At 38.0% G+C, this 22338-nt stretch overlaps 1 protein-coding gene across 6 annotated transcripts in view; it reads right to left on the bottom strand.

The window, feature by feature from the left end:
- Positions 1-22338, bottom strand: part of LOC145985110 (HEAT repeat-containing protein 5B) — a 164536-nt gene that overhangs the window by 6783 nt on the left and 135415 nt on the right. For 4 of the 6 annotated variants that reach the window (XM_083118720.1, XM_083118722.1, XM_083118724.1 and 1 more), the window contains 7 exons: positions 19418-19533; positions 17816-18103; positions 16811-17047; positions 16089-16240; positions 9663-9876; positions 6124-6150; positions 233-378 (listed from right to left, as the gene is read on the bottom strand). In XM_083118720.1, coding sequence (XP_082974846.1) covers positions 233-378; positions 6124-6150; positions 9663-9876; positions 16089-16240; positions 16811-17047; positions 17816-18103; positions 19418-19533 — 1180 coding nt within the window. The remainder of the gene's footprint in view (positions 1-232; positions 379-6123; positions 6151-9662; positions 9877-16088; positions 16241-16810; positions 17048-17815; positions 18104-19417; positions 19534-22338) is intronic. The other 2 variants (XM_083118721.1, XM_083118725.1) reach the window with 1 other exon arrangement.

Raw genomic sequence — 22338 nt, 5'->3', positions numbered from 1 at the left:
ATTGTTGGATGATTTTTCATGGAATGCTCCATTCAGAATTATCATAGGCCAAATGTCCCTCAGACACACTGGGCTCAACTCAAGTTTCTCATCTTGCAACACCAACATATACCACCTAGTAAAAAATACCCATGTCCAACCGTATTCAAAACTGTCAAGTCAAAATACATGCAGGTTCCTGGGCTTTACACATTTATGAAAACATGAAATAATAGCAGGTAGGTTGCCTTACCTCTGGATACTGTGGGCCGATTTTCATCAAACGTTGTAAGCAGTGTTCATGAAGAGTTCGGCACAGGGCATTTGCTTCCTTCAGAGCTGGGCCCTCCAGGAGGCAGTTGATCAGGATAGGGACAAGCAGAGTGAGCATCTGGATCCCTGAAAGGAAGTGGCTTCGTGATTAGACATGCTCTTAATATCTAATATGCACTATTATTGATAGCAAGATGACTCTGGGCTTGCTGTAATCAGCTCAGCAAACTTTAGTGAACAAACAAATGTTCTTGGGTAAGAGTCATTCCCTTAAGATGAGAGCAAGGTATGCACATGAAATGTTAGACGCGAACACCAATTTAACCTGGGTGGTTACCCGAGAACACTTGTTCAAATCATGTTGCCAGGAAAGCAAGCTACAATTCCTATTTTTGTAGTGAACGAGTCAAATTTTATTTCTGCACTGTACTTCTACAACTGGTTTCCATGAGAAATCTACACCATGTCTCAAAATGATTATCGGGGTTTCAAGCACTTGGTATATTGCAACAGACGAAGGTGAATGTTTACATCATACATGTATGATAATAATGGCTGTGGCAGTTTGCTACCCTGAGTACACATCCATCAGTCACAGTGCCATAGGTGTACTACAAGATGGCGACTCCTGTGCAGAAGTCCCTTTGTGTCATTGAATATGCAAGGTGTGGTTCTGCTGTTTCAGTTCAGCGAGCTTTTTGATGGCGATATGGAAGTGATCCTCCATCCGATAACATTCGTTGATGTTTAATAAGTTTCAAACAACTAATATTGGACTACCAGATGGATGTGTGCCGGGTCACGAAAGGTGCTCACATTGAACATTTATAAGGTAAACTATGTAAACTTGTTGAGTTGTTGTTTACTCCCATACAAGCTTTGTCCTTGTACCCCACATATAAGGGAATTAAACGACTGTGAAACCCCTATAATCATTTTTGAACACACTGTACATATGCACAAATTAGAAGATTTAGAGTATTAATATCTTCCAAACAGTTGCATTGATATATATGTTATGAGGCCAACACACCAATTATCTGAAATAAGAAAAAAAAATATTTAAACATATACATATACTTATGCAGATTTTAAACAAAAAATGCAGGCTTGACCAGGACTCAAACCTGACTCTCTGGCCAATAACTAAGCAACATATCACAAATATTCAAAATTCCAGGAATTTTGACTTCTATGATTAAGCTTAAGCTGGAAAATTGAGGGGGAAAAGTTCAGGTGAACAATGGCTGATATTGTGGCCAGATTAGCCGGTTATTTAATACTCCATATTAAGTGGCATAAAAAAATAAGGGCGGTTTCTCAAACTTTTTAACTTAAAAAAAATAAATATATTACAAAATAATGATTGAAATTCACCAATCTCTTGAAATTATTGTTATATTTGAATAAAATATACGGTTACATATTCAAAGGCATATTTTGATATTTTATTCAAGTCTTATTTCTGAGGCTAGAGCTAAGTATTTTCCTTTATGATCATTTTTCACATAGGTATGATCAATTGAATGAAAAATCTACACATTCACAAATTTGTTGAAAACTGTTTAGAGTCATTTTTGCTGAAAAGTCATTATCCCCAATTCATTCCACTGCTAGACAGTGCCAGTGTCAAAGGGGACTCGCTCATAAGCAATATTAGAAAATCAATACAAACATGCTATCAAATTGGTGTTTTTGGGCATGGATAAACTCTTCAGGATTCAGAAAAGTTTTACAACAACTGGTTTAGGGAAGCATGCACACACATTATGTCACATTAATTGTTTATGCATTTCATTCCATGAAGAATTACAAAATGTTAAAATGCACTGTGCACATGCATCTTAAAAGGTTTTGTTTTACATTGCAGGCTATGCTTTCTAGGTGGAACGAAAGTGCAGTTTCGAATACTGCCTACAAATATTCACAAATATATTCTGCATTAGGGCAGATTGGTTGAAACACAATGCATTAATATACAAGGTGTATTCAGAAAGAATCAAAATGCACTCCTCCAAAGTATTCTCCCTTAGCACTTATTCACTTATGCCTGTCGGTTTTCCTTTTTTTAAATTTTTGAACTAACTCTTCAATATGCTATTTCAGGTGCTTTATCATAATTGCTTTTAATATTTCCATGTTGTTCAATCTCTTTCCTTTTAGAGCACTCCTAATCTGAAAACCAAAATCCCAGTCATGTCAGGTGAGTAGTGAGGATGTCGAACCACAGATATGCCATGTTTATTAGAAAAAATATCTGGATGGAGAGAGTTGTGTGCACTGGATGATGATGAACAACCTTGGGATGCTATACAGTAATTGATAACCATTATCTTGTCACTCTTGGTTATTGTAGAGGTGGCACCTATCAGATTACTTAGGGATGTTATAAAAAGCCTTGATTCTTTCTGATCATACCTTCTGTAATTATTATAATTAAAAAGCATGAATACAATTTAAAAAACCACCTATAAATAACAGAACTTCATGTTAATGACTTCTTATCATTAACATCAAAAGGTTAAAAAAAATAATAATTGAAAATTTGTCTGTAGAGAACAACAAATGTAATGACGTATTATTTATAAACATACACAACACATAAAATAAACTACAAATGGTCATATTCACAACCTACAGCTTCTACTGAATCATATCCAAGATGACAAATTGCTGACATGTGATTACAAAGTTGTCTGTTGTCACTATATTTTCAACATTCTCCCCTAGGTTCTTTTAGCAGTGGTGTAAAGAGTTTTAACTGGCAGCACTCATGTGTCATGTAAAATAACTTTTCCGAATTCATTATCATTCAAATATAATTTTTGCGGTCATAAAGGTTTATGAAGACAAAAAACAATAACAAAAATATACATACAATAAGAAATTTACATAAATGTGAGCAGTGGTTATAATAATACGAGGTGTGGCAGAAAAGTAACAAGACTGATTTTCTTTTAACCATGAATACTATTATTATTACAAATCAAGGTTATCCACCTTCAAAATAGATCCCTTGGCCAGCTACACAGTGACGGAGGTGTTGTTTCCATTGTTCGTAGCAGTGCTGGAAGGCTTCTGCAGGAATACCCTTCAATTCATCGGTTACGCTCTTCTGTATACAGGGTAAGTCCAAATGATGGACCCGATTACAGAAATGTATTCTGTGAAATCTAATAAACATATGTTATTGTGAGACATGCGCTTCGAAAGGTTAACTTTCAAAGTTTAGTTTCCACGCAGTGTTTCCACTTTCTACCACTAGGAGTCAGCAGCGAGCAGGAAAATGGCGTTGACTGGAGAACAGAGATCTTTCTGTGTGCTTGATTATCATGTGAACAAGTCTGTGATTAGTGTGCAAAGGCATTTTCGTACCAAATATCGTAGAGAACCACCTACGGGGAAGGCCATTCGTAAGTGGTACGATCATTTCAGAGATTCGGGCTACATCTGTAAACGAAAATCGACTGGCCGTCCGTCGACTGGGGAAGAGACAGTGGAACGAGTGCAGAGTCCACAGAAGTCCACCTACCGGGCAGCGAAAGAACTTCAACTTCCACAGAAAACTGTCTGGTGGGTTCTGAGGAAACGTTTACAAATGAAACCCTACCGCTTGCAACTAGTTCAAGCCTTAAAAGACACTGATTATGCTTTGCACATGTCCTTCTGTTCTGATTTCCTCGCATTAATGGAAACGGATGGGTTCTCTGAGAGGTTAATTTACAGTGATGAAGCAACTTTTGCATCTCCGGAGGATCGACCTCTCCTTCATTGGCCACCTCGTTCTCCCGACTTGACCCATGTGGGGTTTCGTCAAGGATCATGTTTACGTACCACGACTTCCAACAACACTGGATGACCTGCATGCCCGCATCACAGCAGCCATTGCTGATATTGACAGCAACATGCTACACAAGGTTTGGCAGGAGATAGACTATCGGCTTGATGTGTGCCCTATTACGCGAGGTGCTCACATAGAACACTTGTGATTTGTTTGAAAAAAATTTGACTACCTTTCTTCGCACATGTCTCACAATAACATTTGTTTATTATATTTCACAGAATAAATGTCTGAAATTGGGTCCATCATTTTGACTTACCCTGTATTATTCGAAGTACCGAAATGGCACCCTTTCAAGTGGTTTTTTGAGCCGGGGAATAAATAGAAGTCACAGGGACTGAGATGTGGCAAATACTGGGCCTGAGGAACAACAGGATTGCTTTTTTCTGCCAAAAATTCATCGATGGAGACTGCCGTGGTGCAGCATCAAAGTGCTGAAATTTGATGGATGGTAAACCAGTTCAAATTTAACTCACTACTGAATATTCTCAATGTTAATTGACAATTTGACCTAACGAGAGACCTCTCTTTTCCCACATTGTCGTCCATTTTTAAGGTTGAAGGTCTTCCCGCATGAGGTTCGTCTTCCACTTGTTCTCAGCCTTCTAAAAAGGACTTGTGCCATCTGAACACCTGTGCCCTGGATAGGGAATATTCTCCATAAGCCCTTTGTAACTTTTTATAAGTCACAGTAGTGGATTCGCCAAGCTTTACACAAGATTTGATGGCAAAACGTTGCTCAAACTTTTTGCCAGTCCATTTTCGTAACACATCTCACAAACACAACTTCACTTCACACACTCTCAACAATCGTATAACAACTGTAGCAAGTTGAAACTTCTATTGAGTCAACGGCAAATTCATGTGCAGTGTTGCCAGTCTCATTACTTTTCTGCCACACCTCGTATTTGTCGACTCTGAGATCATATGCTCTGGTCCTATCTCTAATATACTGTGTTAGATAGTATTAGATGTGAGCTGTAGTTTGCCTTATTGGTTCCTTCTCTTACAATGAGGTTTCATGATGCAAACAAGTCTACAAACTGTCATTAGTTGCAGTTTATTTTATGTGTTCCTTATGATTAATAATATTTTTTGTCATGTATTTTCCAACACAAAGCACATGACATTATCTTATCCTTATCTGTATATCTTCTTGTTAAGGTAACAAGAAAATATTGCCTGGCAATGTTGTCAAAATCAGAATCTCAGTTCACTCTAAGTAATATATAAATATATTTTTTCTGTTTCTTTTTAGTTTCACAATACTTCCAAGTACACTTTCCATAAATTGTATTTCTGATTATTGCAAATCAGGTACTGAATGATATGAACATGTAAGAACATAACAGTCTTGCACTCACCATGACATATCCTCACTAAGTGACACTTTATTAGGAACACTACCTAGTTAGAAGCAGAGTCCTGCTTTACCTTATCAACAGCTGAAATACTTTCAGAAACACACACTGTAAAATTTTAGAAATGTTCCTTAGGTGTGCTAGTCCGTAACATACAAATCTTACAGATTTCTCAGTGTTTGGTTAACTTTTCTAACAAAACAGAACTCCACGACACAAAAACAATTTGATAAAGCCTTCAACTGGGACCAAGGAACATACCCAATACCAAGAAAAATGCTCTCCGAAATATTATGCTATACCTATAATTTGATTGATATATTTGTTTATTTTACTTCGCTTTTCAGCCATTTTTACTGTTCGTAAGGATGAGGATGAGTGATGATATGATTAAATTGATGAAGAGACATTCACAAAGAACACCAATGCACATGCTGGGATTTGAACCTGGGACCCTGGATGTTGTAGTTCAGTGTGCTAAGCACTCTGCCACAAAGATCGGCGCTATCCCTATGAGAATCACTCAGTGGAATGTCCTTGTTGGTGATATGTTCCTAGTAAAGTAACCACCACGTGTATGTGCATACCAACATTAAAAACAATAAAAAAATAACATGCTGAAAATAAGGTGCATCACCAAAAACATAGAGTCAGGAAGCTCATATTTACCAAACCACTTGCCTTGCCTCAGGTTTCCTTGATTGCACAAAGGAAAATGAACACATGAATCTTCCCATTTGCAACATTCATTTAGTATAATTGATACTACTATGCTAATACCATTTAAACTGGCACACACCATAATGATCATATCCTTACCAGTTCCTACCGAAGCTGATCCATGAATGGTTGATCAAAATTATTACATTGTAATTAGGACTTAACTTGATACCAGTTTGAATTGAAACTCATGCCAATACTCATACTACATCCTACTGATAGCAGTACTTGAAACTGCTTTCAGAATAACACTCATTTCTGCCAAAAAGTAATGAAAATACCAATAAGGCTAAAGCAATCCACCTGTGCATTACACTGTGCCACAAATACATATAGGGAGGTAAGACCCCACATATTATAAATCTCAGCCATAGTGTAGACCAGTGGTTCTCAAACTGTGGTACGTGTACCCCCAGGAGTCATGAACAACTTGAAGGGGGTACGCAAACAGGTCGGAAGAGAAATGTTGAGAATACCCACACGAGAACATTTTTGCTGCAGGTGTGTAGAGCAGACTTCACTGTTTCAGACTTCATAGCATTAACGCTCAAAAGGAAATTAAGGCTGATTTTGTCACTGACACTATTATCTTTGTTTCACATATTTTGAAACAAAATACTCATTCAAAATCTATAATTCTAAATTTGGAGCTGAATCTATGCTTGAACGTTTCAAGTGCACAACCTGACAGCAAGAAACTGTGTCAGGCTATGCAGGCACATCCTTCTCACTAGAAACACTGAGGATTTACAGTCAAAACTCCAAAATTATGCTTGACAGTTTGTTTACAAACTTACTTTTGTTCCTTATTTTTATTTCAATAACTCTGGAAAAATATATGAAAATTAAGGTTTTTTATATACTTCTTAGCATACACGTGCTTCAAATTTTTTATTATTGTATCTAATTATAAAGATTGTAAATGTAGGAATGCCCAATAAAATAATAAACATAGCATTGTAATGTTTATTTGTTAACAATCTTTCCACACACAGTCTGCCATTTTGCTCTATTGCCTCCAATGTATCAAAAACGCCCTACCAATCAGTCAAAAAATTTCCCCAAAACCTACTATTCGGAGAAAACGTATAGTCGAGATTTATTAGACATTTAGTTACGACTAAAGCGTACAATGAGACAAAAGTTTGAGAACCACTGGTGTAGATGATATGATTGGCACCATGTTCCAGCTGCCTTTACTCCCTCTCCAAACCCCTCACACATACTCAAAAGTGATGTGTATATCTTTAGTGCAACATTCAATATTTTACTATATAATATTTTACAACTTTGAATTGAAATGTTCAACTAATGAACTGAAATACAGGCCATAAGGTATTATATTCTGAACATTTCATCTTCTGTGATATAATGAATGCAGAACAATACTTGGATATGTTGACTGGCCAGACATGGAATATAATATACTGGGTACTGGGCTGATACGAAATTTTAACAGATACAGCTATCAAGTTATTTCCAGTCGATAAAAGTGCATTACTAATATTGTTGTTAATAAGCGAACAACAACATAGATTGAAATATGGAGAAACTAGTACTGACTTTATCTGCGAAACTGCTTTTTTCTTCTTTGCTCTATTAATTTCAGTGGCCACTGCCACCATCCTTGTTGGAACTTGTTATACTGTTGCTTGGCGTGCTTCTATTGTTCGTAGTTCTCCGGCTGACACTAGCTGCACTGTTGTTAACTGTACGTCTGTGTCCATGTCGTTTGCTATTTTTTGGTGTTAACTGCTATAGTAGGGGAATCAAAGTGTGGTGTGCCTGTCCACTATCGATGTTTAGCTCATGTGGGAAGTGCATTATGGCATGTTTTTCCTTGATTTTGGTGTCTATGAGTGTGTTGGTGGTGTGCTTGACTTGTACCTTTTGTATTTTATGGATATTGTATTTGATGTGTTTAGCAAGACCAGTAGTGGGTTGGGGTTTTCTTGCATCTTTTAGGTTGTTGGATTCTTTCATTGACAGATCTGATGGACCTGCCAATGTAATGTGCCTTGCACTCGCACTCTGCATCGTATACACCTGGGTTATCCAGGGGGGAGACGAAGTATCGTTTGTTTGTTTAGTTCAAGGAAACACATACCATAATGCACTTCCCACATGAGCTAAACATCGATAGCGGACAGGGACACCATACTTGGATTCCCCTACTACAACAGTTAGCGCCGGGAAATAGCAGATGACATGGACGCAGACATACAGTTAACACCTAGCGGCGGCCGGAGAACTACAACAATAGAAGAATGCCAAGCTACAGTACAACAAGTTCCAATGAGGATGGTGACAGTGGCCACTGAAATTAATAGAACAAAGAAGAAAAAAACAGTTCCGTGGATAAAGTGAGTACTAGTTTCTCCGTATTATCTACTATCGTGTCTCTCTTCTCCCAATTATGAACATAGATTGAAATTTGATATCATCCTTGAATCAATTTTTAGATTGGATTGATTTGGTGTTTTAAGTCCACTTTATGCACAGTAAGGCTAATCAGGACTGGACCTACAGTTTAAAGTGGGATCCGAATCACTATGTGCCTCCACCGGGTAATTTTTACAGATGTGGCTAAGTCTATTTTTGATGCACAAATATTGAAACATTTGCATGAAACAGCCAAGCACTCTAGCACCACCAGACATTAAAAATCAAGCACTCCAGCTTGACGAGTTTAAACAATACTTTCAAAATTAAGTGTAATGTGGAAACATGATTTTTTGCCATATAATACTGTATTTTCGCTGCATTTACCACACTACACTACAAAGATTCATATTTAACGCAGTACAGTGTTGTGTTGTTCTGAAATAAAACATAAGAAATGTGAGGTTTTTATCCCTTTTCTTGGAATGAGAACAAATCTCACACACTGTATTTTTTCTTGCATGTTCTGCTTTCATACCAGTGTCAAACCACTGAGGTCATTTTTATTTAGGGGGTGGATTCATTAGGTACTAAAACTAAAAATAATGAAAATAAGCTACTTAAAAGAACCCACCAAAATAGCCAGTAAGCACAAATTGGTTATTAATTTTCTAACACAGTTGCACACTAATGTACTTCAATTTTTGTATTACATTGTATTTTTCTTTTTGGTTTGCTTTTCTATTTCTTTAAATGGTTAAATGAAATTGATTAAGGGACATTATACCAGTTACGGTGTTCTGTGGAAAGAGCGAAAAGTAGATTAAGAAATCATGAATAAGCAAGAAAGAAGAAAAAGATAACAAAAAACCTGTCATTTTTTACGTAAGATTATGCAAAATTAAGAACTAAACCTCAAAACAGGCATCTATAGGTACTATAAAAATGATTTATCTTGTTCAAAACAAAACAAATTGAATTTGAAACATTAAAGCCTGTCTCATACAAAGGTATAGAAATAGAGAAATGGGCATAACGTGCACCCTACTTAGAATACACAACTTTTATACTTTTTAACTTCCTCCATTTGCCAGCATAAAACTTACTATGTTTAGGTTCTGCTAGGCCCACTAGTACTTCCACTGTCTGGATGATCTCCAGTGTGAGACTCAGTTCAGATTCCAAGGAAATCTGTTTGCTCCCTTCCGTAAACAAGAACTCCACGAGACGAGGTGCCAGGGCATGGATGTAAGGGGTTGCAATGATGCGATCTGGGTGCTGGAAGATGGTTCTCAATGTCTGAACACTTTTCAATTTAACCTGTGGAAAAGACACAAAAAGATATTAAGTATCTCTTACATGAACACCTGGTATTGGAGGAGGGGGGGGGGGTCATCAATGGAAGAGATATGTTTTTTTGTTATTTAGCATCGCTTCTCTTCCACTTTTGGCTATTCGTGATTATGAGCATGAGTGATGACATGATTAAATTGATGAAGAGACACAAAGATCACCCATGCCCAGCCAAGGATTTCAACTCAGTACACCTAACATTGAAGCATGCTATGCCACTCCAGCACAGAGGTGGGCATCAATGACAATTAACGTCAGCATAAAATTATATATGAGGGCTATTCAGAAATCAACTTCCGATTAGCTCGTAAAAAGCAATACATAACCGCAGCGACAGGGTACATGCACAAGAGCCAGCAGTAATGTATAATTGCACTCCATACACAACTGCAGTCCATTTGCTTCAACAGTGAGAGAGTAGGAACTGACTAACATGGATGTTGCCGTAAGTTGTGAGGTGCATGATGTGATTTGATTCCTTCAACCAGAAGGAGTCAACTTAGCCGAAATTCATCATCGATTGTGTCCTGGAAATTTGAGGAAATTCCTCTGAGAGTTGTGAAATTGTGAAAAGGCATTTTGCTTGCACAATTTCTTCAGTTTGTCAGACGAGTTCATCAGTCACAATTGAAGGTCTTCCTTGAACTTTCTCATCATGAACATCTGCATCCCCAGTCTTAAATTTTCTGCACCAGTCTCTCACAGCACTATCACTCATAACACCATTGCCTTAACCATGACACCATCGACGATGCATTTCAGATGCGAGTGTTTATGTTTACTGTTGAAGCTAATGGACTATGGTTGTGTGTGTAGTGTGATTAAACATTACTGCTGGCTCCTGCGCATGCACCATGTTGCTGTGGTTATGTATTGCTATTTATGAGTTAATCGGATGTTGCTTTCTGAATAGCCCTCGTATTTCACACATATAATTTCCTTTCAGTTACAGATTTGCAAATTATTATGAAGGACTGATAATAACAAGTAATAACAATTGCTGCAGAAATACGATAACTTCAAACTGAAGCAGCATTTTGGAGAAAATGCTTTGCTTGCACTCCCCTCCCTCCTGGAGAAATTTATTCAAAAGGAAAATCCATGGGGTTGACTGAGTAATACATTTCTAGTTTTCAAAGGGGAAATTCAAATTTTATCCATTCCAAGTATGTATATGCAAGAACTTTAAATGGAATATTGTTGTGCTAATCCTGTAAACTAACTTAAGAAAGAAATTAGGGGAGAATTCAAAATTCAGAATAATTCCTCTTTGTATTACAATCTCCCCCCACCCCCCACATTCAATTCAAACTTATGTGACAAAGAAAAACTGATAAATTAAAATGCAACATAAGAATGAAACTCAAAACTGCATAAATTTTTAAAGCAAACTTGACAATTCAAGATTGTGGGTAGTATCTTGCACTAGGTAAAACAGGTGCTAATATATCCTTGTATACAATATGGTTGCATCTTCCGTCTACCAACATTGATGAGATTTGATAGCCAGATGCCAGGGATATTCTGGTTTGTAAAGAAAATTCATGTAGAATTTACACAAAATTCTCAGTGCCAATAATTCATGTGCAAGTCTAGGAATTCAATATCAGTAGACACATCAATATTATACAGAACAAGTGAGAATTTTCAGAAGCACAAATTCCAAGTGCTTAACAATATGACTCCAGAGAACAAAAGCTGTAAGATCATCGACACTGACATCAACATAGTACAGTAAAACCTCGATTTCACGTTTTTCAAGGGCCAGTAAATAATAACGTAAAATGCGGGAAAGCATAAGGGAGGGGTGAAACTCAAGTGTCAGTAAGAAATGACTACACAATCGACTTTTTAGGTGTATATTATGTCAAAAATTGTTTAATAACAGGATAGAAGTATGATTATGAATTTCTAAGGAAAAAGCAAGACCTGCTGTGAAAGTCAATGACGGATTAACAGGACCCACTTTCGTAGGGTAGGGACGGTGGATGACTGCTTCTAACTGCCACCTATTAGGTTCAGTTGATGCATTTGATTGTACTCTCCTAGTTTTTGAAGTTCCAGGTAATTGGAGGGATAGGTGATAATTTATAGCTGGACGTCAAGCATCTTTATATACTGCAATCAAAGTGTCCTGAAGACATGCAGAATGGTTCAGATTCCACTTTGAGCTGCATATGTACCCAGTCCCGATTAGCCCAACAGCATGAAGTGAACAAATCAAGCTTTGTCAAACTTACGCATGTTTAGACGTCACAAGAATTTATCAGTGACACGCGCAGGATTTTCAAAAGGGGATATGGGGTTACGAATACTTTTTATAGTAGTCAGCCCTCACTTTGCCATCTTTTCCTGAGTATGACATTCTTTTTTTCTTTCTTTCAGAAATACTGGCCAAAAGAGAGGGTCATGACCCCCATCACCCCCTCTTGGGCATGCCACTGAGTGTTTACATCCATATTAATAGACAATTGAATATTGGATTTAGAAGTCTTGTGGAGGGCAAACACCCCTTCCACCAATAGTTTCCCCGTAAATAACGTGTTTCCTCTTTTTTGTCTTCCCATCAACGTTTTAATATTGCGTGATTTATTTTCAGCACGTGAATGGTTCCGAAGAAAACTGCGATCATATCATTCTTAGTAGCATCATGTGCATTTTCCCCCTGCACTGATCTGTGTGTTTTATCAGAAGGCAGGAAAAAAAAATGATCTAGTCTTTTTATTTAACTCCCGCATTGGGTCTGCTGCTCGTGTTTCCTAATCGCCAAAGCAAAACAACCTTCTGAGACGAGATTCAAAACACTGCCATTTTTCTTCCCTTCAGACTGAATGACACAGCTCTGAAGCCAGGAGACGAAACATTGGCGCTGGTTGCCAGCTGCCCGCTGGTCACAGACACCCCTTCGACCAGTTTGTAACGGAGGGAGGGGAATGGGGAGACAAACAGGTGGTAGAGTGGCCGTCTTATCAGAAGTGTGCTCATTCCTGCCCAGCCAAGTTGCAGAAAGAAAAGAAGGAATGGGGGGGGGAGGTTCACCGCTTGACTGTCTCCCATGCTGTCATGTCAATGCTTCAGGCATAGGATCAAGATTTCCGACGCAGGGCATTAAAGAATGAGAAACCGGCTTAACTTTTTTTTCTTTTTACTTGCAGTACGCTATGTTCGTTGAATGCATGTATTCAGTTTCAAGAGCAACTGCCTAATTTTAGACGTCAGAGGAAAGGAGACGAGATCACTTTTCGCCTTTATGTTAATTGTCTAAGATGTCTCGTGTAAGGAACTCACTTCCACACGAGCAAGAAAATCGGGGCAGCAATACTTGGCACTTTTCAGTAATTACAAGACTAGTGATGATACCATAGCGGGAATGAGAAAGCAACCCCCCCCCCCCTTGAAATGAGAAAAAGGCGAAGTTCCCCATGCAGGCATATATAAGGGAAGTGGGAGATCATGTAGTAAGCACCATGTCATCTTCACCCCCCAAACTCTTCGATCTCTGCCAATTTGGAGGTGATGTGATCAGCACCATGCTTGGGCAGACTTGACCCCCCAAATTTGCACCCAGGTACAAATTTATTTTAGGCTGGGCGAGCTCCAGAACTGATTTATGTGGTTTAGATCAGCCCCATTTTAATGGCATTTAGGTGTGCAATAAATTGGGCTGCTCTCAGAAAATATTGCCGCACCCCTCGTTTATTCATTTTTTCTGGCCCTGTCACTTTACAACACACGAGTCACGTAACCTGTATAAAATAATCCATTCTCAACCCCACGCAGAAAAATACATGTGTCCGAACTTCGCCCCTTTCCCCCAAACAATTGATTTGACAAGAATATTTTTCCGTCAGTGAGTAAAATATCGCTCATCTACCCATAGAAAAAAAGAATCACGTTAGCTTCAGGTTCATTCTGATGACCATATGAAATTAGCTTTCGTGAAAAAATTTCAGATTAAAAATAATTTACAGTGAAATATAGACTCGATCCAATTGTATTTCCTTAGGAATCTAAACGACTTCCAATTAAAGAAGTGCAGTTCTTATTCAGTATCGGATAGCGGAGGTTGGCAAACACTTCTTATTTATTTATGTAGACAAGAAGAAAGGAAAAGTTTTCACAAACAAGCCCCCTTCTCGCTTTTCTTTTTGTTCCCGTCAACTAGGAAGGATTCCGTAAATCTGTGTGGGCAAAAAGCGAATGATGATTGAGTCCTGTTGTCAAATTTTCACTCACAGTGGGAAGGGTGAACTTTCATTGTCCAAATTCTAAGGCAGGCACCATTTAGCGAGAATCGGTTTGGCAACAGTGCACTTGTTGTCTGATCTCGAGGCAGAAGAATCGGTCCATTGTATCTTTACTGGGAATGTAAGAAGTGCAGTTTTCCCTTCCTGTCCCACAAGGAAGGTGCGACAAATGCAAGCTGTGCCCCACCTCCCCCCCACCTTTCACTGAACCATGCCTCTTCGCTCCCTCCTCTTGCATGAAAGCCTAACATCTGGAAGTTCAAGGTCGCGTTGTGAATGAACCAGCTTCCAAAGCAAGAGGGGGGAGAGGAAGAGGGGGGAGAGGAAGAGGGGGGAGAGGAAGAGGGTGGGAGAGGAAGAGGGTGGGAGAGGAAGAGGGTGGGAGAGGAAGAGGGTGGGAGAGGAAGAGGGGGGAGAGGAAGAGGGGGGAGAGGAAGAGGGGGGGAGAGAAAGAGGGGGGAGAGAAAGAGGGGGGAGAGGAAGAGGGGGAGAGGAAGAGGGGGAGAGGAAGAGGGGGAGAGGAAGAGGGGGAGAGGAAGAGGGGGGGAGGAAGAGGGGGAGGAAGAGGGGGAGAGGGGAGGAAGAGGGGGAGGAAGAGGGGGAGGAAGAGGGGGAGAGGGGGAGAGGGAGAGAGGGAGAGAGGGAGAACTCGCGTGGTCAACAGAGCAGTTTCTTGCTGAATTTGAAGACATCGTCATGGCTCGGAAATCATATAAAGCGAGAAACCGGAGTTAGAACGAACGTAAGATCGAGGTGAAAGTCTTATTATTTAACATGGCCTTTTGCCGGGACCTGACTGGATGAACGTATTAAGCGGGAAAACATATAATGCAGGAACGTAAAATCGGGGTTTCACTGTACTGCAATGAACATCAACGGGTGTGGCATGCCATGTATATCTTCATTTGAATGAACATAAAGAACATTTTCAACACTTACTGCAATAGTGTCAGATGTGATTCTCCAAATAATATAAACTGCTATAGAATTATCAGCACTGACTTGTCAACTACTCTCTTTGCCACTGTTCTTTTCCTTGCCAACCCTTATTAAACATTAGTGACAAGATAGATTAATCTATACTCTATTTAACACATATGGAAATTCGAACATATCAGCACATATTGGCTTTTTAGTAAAAAATACCAAATTATTGATTTGATATTTTCATAAGCAACTTGCAATTGAGCATTCAATTGACCATTTTGTTTTTGTTTGTATTAGACATGAGTCAATACCAATTTCCACAAATACTGATATCACTGTCAATAGTCATACCCATTCCACCGATGTAGACACTTGAAAATTGTAACAATTCAAAGTTTTTCAAAATATTTGTAAATTTTAAGACATAGTTTTTCCATTGGAACTATACCAGAGCATCCTACACATTTTGCTTTGAAATATTCATAATTTTATTAATTTATTTACAGAATCTATTTGTACCCGCAATGTTGTAAAAATAATGAAAATTATGCAGGACCACGAAAAGCGACACACAGCACTTTTGTAGACTCCCTGACATACTCGGTCTCTCTCGAGTATAAGCTGATATTGGTGATGAAATTCCAATTGATTCTTTCTAATCAGCTCAATTCTAGTTTTTGTTTATGAAGATATTATTCATGCACACAAGTTTTGTGAACTAAATTTAGTTTTTTTTCTTTATATGGAAAAATCTATTGCATTCACCTGGTTTCTTACGTTAACTGAAAAGATAATGAATGAACCATTCAGGCTCTTCAAGGAATAGTTGCAATTCAATAATGAATTGGTACAATATTGATTACAGGTGGCAATAAATTTTAAATCGCTACTTTATCAGTACTGTTTGAAAATTCATGTTGGTCCACCTCTGTTAAAATGTTTTTTAATGTTACAAACAATTTGACATAAAACTCTAGCTTTTGCAGACACAAGTAGAGTACTTACTGCTGTGTGCTTGCTCTGAAAACACTGCTTGAATTCATTGATGCAAGGATACTGAAGATTTGGTGCACAGACGACCTCTGCAGGAGCATGGAGGACAAACACAGCCACAGCCAACAGCATGGTAACTTCATCCAGCCTTGTCTCTTCTGAACCTAAGTAAGAGACATAAATATTTCTCATTTCTGTATACAGCAAACTCTTAGTATCATATAAATTATAGGCAATATTTATAACTGGGAAGTACAAGAATGAATTGCAAACAACAACGATGACGATACCACCACAGTGAAGCTGCAAAAATAATGGAACACAGGGAGTGGAAGAGAGCCCAATAGATATGAGCAGACAGGTAGTGGAATGAGAAAAGGGCAGGAATGACATAATAGACAGAGAAGAGTTGTGAAAGGTCAGAAGATGGGGAGGCTTGACTTCTATGCCAACAAAGCTACAGAATAGAAACGGTGGAGTATGAACTCTCTAGGATTCATTAGATGATCCTCTAGGCTTACATGTCTCCAAACAAACTTTCACTATGGAGTGCACCAAGCAGCTAGACTCATAACCCTGATTATTTTTTTGATGGTGTTATTTTTATTTCTTGTTGTTATTATCTTATTACCTTACTTTTACTTGTTAATATCCTGATATAAAATGGATACATTGCGTATTCACGATTTTTTAAGAAAATAACTAATAGCCATAAGAAAGCCCAAATGACTTACCAGTTTTGGCCAGATCAATAATTTTTGCCAGTGTACTTTGCAACAACTTCTTCCATGATTCATGGGACCGTTCATCCTTAGCATAGCTCACAGTTGCTACTGTTTTCAAACAATGGAGAGCAGAAGACACTGGCAATGTTGTTGCAAGTATGGTAGGATCATGAACACTTTTCGTTGCAGTCTCCTTTATCACACCTGTTGTTAGGTACAGAATGGTTGGAAGAATAGCAACAGCACCTGTTAAAAATAATAAAGCATTATAAGTATTTTAGCTATAATATTGTTACTAGGACTAACTTATAATAATTGGCCAATGTCGGTGGGGAGCCATTGTGGTCTATTCGGTAGGGCATCTGGGAGACCTGGGCTCGTTCCTGGGGTGGGTGATCTAAGGTCAGAAATTTTCCAGCCTTGTCCCCATGTGAAGTGGCTCTGGGGTTCACCCAGCCTCAATTAAATAGGTACCTGCAGTCAACTGGAGGTGGTCTAAGCACGGTGCTGATTACATCACCTCCAAAATGTCGGAGATTGATAGAATGTGTGGGGCTCCACCCCCCCCCTCCACCCTCCCCTCCCATATCCCCTTATATATGCCTCGTGGCATGGTACAAAGTGCACGGGGAACTTTACCTTACCAATGTCAGTGGTACAGGCATTAGAAAGTATTATTTTAAATATAATCTTGTTCAAATATATCTGAATCAATATTTTTCGAGGGTATGTCTATCCTAGAAATGACAAGGTTCTCATATAAATTTCCAGACCATTTTGTAATGTTTTAACTAACTACCAATAACAATCAGTGTATAAAACTTTTTCATCAATGACTCAAAGATTTCCCTGTAACAACAACAAATTGATCTTTTTTGTTTGCTTGTTCAACAACTAATTTAACTGCACTACTACAAAAACAATGTTGTGTCGTGTGTGTGTGTTTGTGATTTTCCTTTCATGCAATATTGAAGGATTTTGAAGAACTCCAATATTAATGGTGGAATGGCTTACCAGCTGGAGAGCAAAGTTCTGGAAGCCCCTCCATGCTCTGCAGAGCAGCGGAAATAAGTTTCCCTGAATCTTCCGTTGGAAGCAGACACCGAGAACGAGCCACCACCCCAGACATCGATGAGGGTGATGGGTTGAGGGCTGGCAGCTGCCTCACCAGCAAACACAAGCACACCTCCAACACGGCAAACACCAGTGACTGCCCAGGGACAATGTCGCCTGAGGCACCACCTTCACCTAGGAGATCTACTTCTTGGCTCTCCTTTGATTCTTGATTTGCAGGCAGCATTTCTGCAGGTAAAAAGTAAATAATTCATTCATTCAGAACTTACAGCACTAACAAAGGACAATTTTTTTTATGAAATTAACCTTTCTTGCCCAAATGGGGCTGTTCAGGCAAAGTTAATTGCAGGTGGCAGCACCATAGTTGTGTCCATGTGCTTTTGACAAGCAATTGTCCTCCCATTCAAATACATGGGGAATTGGATGCTGGATGTGGGTGTTAATGTATTAAATTATTTGTTTAATTTGATTTTAACCTGAGACATTATGTCAGAACATGATCAATGAATAATCAGTTCTTTAAAACAATAATTACAATAGATGCTTTTAAACAACAGCAAAGATGTTGGAATTCAAAAAGTGCTAACGTTTGCATAGTATTTGTTAACAACACTTGCAATTTTCACATTATAAGCTTTATTGTTGAGAGACCATTAATGAACAATATATAATAATTCAGTATGAATGTACTTTCATTTTCAATAGTTACTAATAACTGACTCTTTCCAACAAGATATCACACTTTTTGACATGATTAGTAGAAATGATCTTTTGTATATAAACTTAAAAATCTTGTTTTGTGCCCCATAACATTTAGGGCATTCATATTTACAGAAATTTTGAAGGGAAAAAAGGAGGCAAGTACAAGGGCAAATATTTGTTTAACACATATGTTAACACTAAATTACTGGAGAAGGGATAGTGTATTATAATAATAAATAACATGTGTGTATGACACTTTACACATTTTCTGGATTTATGGTCTCTCTGATTGTGATACACATGGTTGAATTACACACACATAGAAACCACAAAAGAACATAAAACAATGGAGAATCAATTTTTGGATTTCAGTCTATGGCAGCTGGAAACAACCCTAATGACATTAAGTTTAGTATTCTCTGTGCATAAACATATGGACTTTAGCTCATCGGAGCTGTTGCGCTTTTATACATATTTCTTGGCTTCATAAGAAGTCATTTTTGGAAAATGATGACTTCCACATTATCTAAAAGGTTTATGAAGTGCATTTTTATCATTGATTTAGTCAAGAAACTGTTCACTTTGGTGACAACAGTGTTTCAATAGAACACAGTATTGCGCTCCACTATTAAGCCTAGGGCAACCAAATAATGAATGTAATTCTCTGATGACACAACTAGACTAGCATTGTCACTGGAAAAGTTTCAGTGAATAGTCCCAGTTTTTTTTTTTAGTTGTTTACCCTGAGGTGTACATGTTCTGTGAAAGATGGTTGATGTTGCAGGGTAACACCCAGTATATACTATTTTACATAGTTTAATCCAAGAACAAACATCTAACCTCTTAATTTCTTCTTCTTCAGTGATTCAAGATTTTCCTGTGCAGCTCTTATAACTTGTTTCAAAACATCCATAACTAAAAGTTGTATTAATGGAGGCTCTCGTGTTAATAATAACCTGAAAGAAATAAGAAAAAGGAAAGTAACAATATAAACCTCTATGTATGTAGAACAATTTCCAAGCAAATCTGCATTCTAACAGCACATATTTAATCATTAAAGCATGTAGAGCTGAGATAGCATATGCAAGTTGAATAGAAAAATTTTCTAAACCTGAAATTAATAAACATGTTTAAGACACGGTCCATGTCTGATGAAGTATGATGTAACATGGGTATCCAGGAAAGGGGAGGAGAGCATGACCCCTCTCGTGAATTGAATGTCCACCTAAAATATATATTTGAAACATGTATAGTGGAACCTTGACTTTATGTTTTTCAGGAGACCAAGGGAAAAACTTAAAATGCAGGGAAGTACAAAATAGGAAGAACTTGATAATTTTTGCTATGTTCAGAGCATGAAGATTGAAAGTAACATTGGGGAAAATGTAAAATCCTGGAATGTAAAATTGGAGTTCCACTGCGATTTCATTTCAGTAGCTGTAATTTGTGTATAAGTGACTGGCAATTAAAAGACCCATGCAGATCATCACAGAAACATGATAGGTAACTGAAGCATGTCCATGCATAGTAATAAATATAAATACAAGAAAACATATTTTCAAAAATTACATTATTTCTATTCTGGAATTCCAATATGAATTAAAATTATTATTATTTCTAAATTTGATATTCCAAAACAAATTACAAATTTTCATGACTTCTGTTCTGAAATTCAAATACAAATTACTGATTTCTGATCTGATATTCATTTCATTAGAATTTAAAATTACTATGATTTCTACTCTCAATTACCAATAAAAAAAGTTAGAGGCGTTGACATAATTAGGAAGAAATCAATTAAATTGGGAATTAACAAGAGAGTTAAGGAAGGAGAGAATAGGCATAGAAAAGGGGATGAAAATAAAGCCAACATTTTAAATTTAACAAAACTTCAACCCCCTAAAGCCTTAGCGGAAATTATGAAAATGAGACATAAGTTTGCCATAAGAGATGAAAACTTCGAAAAAGAAGAATTCATCATTGCGGCTGAAAAAATAGCAGGAAAATTAGACGAAAAAGAGGATAAATCTAGTGTCAGGGTAAAAATACGTGACATCATTGACGAAGAAATGCACCTAAGCATAAGGGAACAAGGTCCACCCGCAACCAACCATAGGACACCAAAGGGGAAAATGGAAAGTAAGCTTAGGGGGAGTCTTCACAATGTGAAAAAATGGGTTAAGGATAATGATGTGTATTTGATTAGATCCGATAAAGAAAACAAAATGGTTATCATCGGGAAAGAGGAATACCATAGCAAGTTGGAAGATAGTTTTAGAAGTAATGACTACAAAGAAATCAAAGTGAACCCCATCAATAAGATTAAATGAGAACTTAAAAAAGGCATTGAAACCAGTTTTACTTTGGGAAGCGCAGAAAAAAAGAAACTACTTAGGAGTGTTAAAGAAGGGAATATTCCCACGGCATTTGGGATACCAAAGACCCATAAGGAAGGGATACCCCCCAGACCCATCATCCCCATGTATGCGCATCCGGGTTATGGTCTAGCTAAAGAAATGATTAAGAGGATGGTGAAAATTAATATGGACACTCAGTTTAGTATCAATAACTCCTTTATGGTCAAAGAAACCATTGAGAAGCTTACCATAGAAGAACGAGACGCAATCTGTAGTTTCAATGTTATTAATCTGTATCCCAGTGCGGGACAAAGCCGGGGATTGCTTGTATAGATGCTTAATAGACCAAAATGTTGAAATCTTGGTCGCCTGGGAATATGTTAGGTGGTTTTTTCTCATTACGGGGTACAATTACTTCTACGTTAACGATAAAATCTTCTGACAAAAAGAAGGGTTGGCCATGTGTAAACCCCATTTCCGGCCTCGTGGCCAACATCTTCATGCACTATGTCGAAAAAGCCACCATGGAGCATGTGGAGGGAGGGGTAAAATACTATGGGAGATACCTAGATGACATCCTCATCACAGGGAATGAAACCAAACTTGATAGCATTTTCAACTAATTGGGCAAGCAAGATCCCAGAATTGGTTTTACCAGAGAAGACCTGGCCAACGGAAAGATTCACTTTCTAGACTTGTGCCTTACTAAAACAGGATTGTAACCGGGGTCTTTCATAAACCGTTGGCTGGCGAGCTGTACCTCCATAAGAGATCCCAACATTCGAATAGGACAAAGTTAAATGTTTTTCTTAACTTTTTCATTCGTGCCGAAAGGCTGTGCAATGACAAAAAAGAGAAAGAAAAAGAAGAAGAATGGATAAAGAAGGTGGGTATAAAGAATGGGTATACTATCCGCGACAAGGAAAAAGTAGCTAGGAAAGCAAAAAAGATTGTTAGACAAGAAATATCACAAAATGATCAAGATGAAGATGAAGAAAAAACGGAGGTAGGAAACGGTGAAAAGAACACTTATTTTGCCGGGATTCCGTATTTTAAGGGTGTTTCCGAGAAAATTGAAAAATCTGTAAGGGGATACGGGATAAAATGTGGGGTAAGAGCACCTTGGAGCATTGAAAAACACTTCATGTCTTATAAGAAAGGGAGGGGAGATAGGCGGGATAACCCTGAAGAGCAAAAGGGTGTGTACAGGATAGTATGTGAATGCGGAAAGGAATACGTGGGACAGACCGGGAGGAGTATGCAAATTAGGTGGGGCGAGCACGATAAAGATGTAAAGGAGAGTATACCCAAGACAGGATTATCTGAACACGTATTAGTTAACCGGCATAAGATCGCCAAAAGAGAAGTCATTAGGAAGATCAACAATAAATTGGACAGGAATGT

Source organism: Lepisma saccharinum, chromosome 3 (genome assembly GCF_977018435.1).
Source record: "Lepisma saccharinum chromosome 3, izLepSacc3.1, whole genome shotgun sequence".
Classification (NCBI taxonomy): Eukaryota; Metazoa; Arthropoda; class Insecta; order Zygentoma; family Lepismatidae; genus Lepisma; species Lepisma saccharinum.
This window is presented reverse-complemented; position numbering and strand designations above follow the sequence as displayed.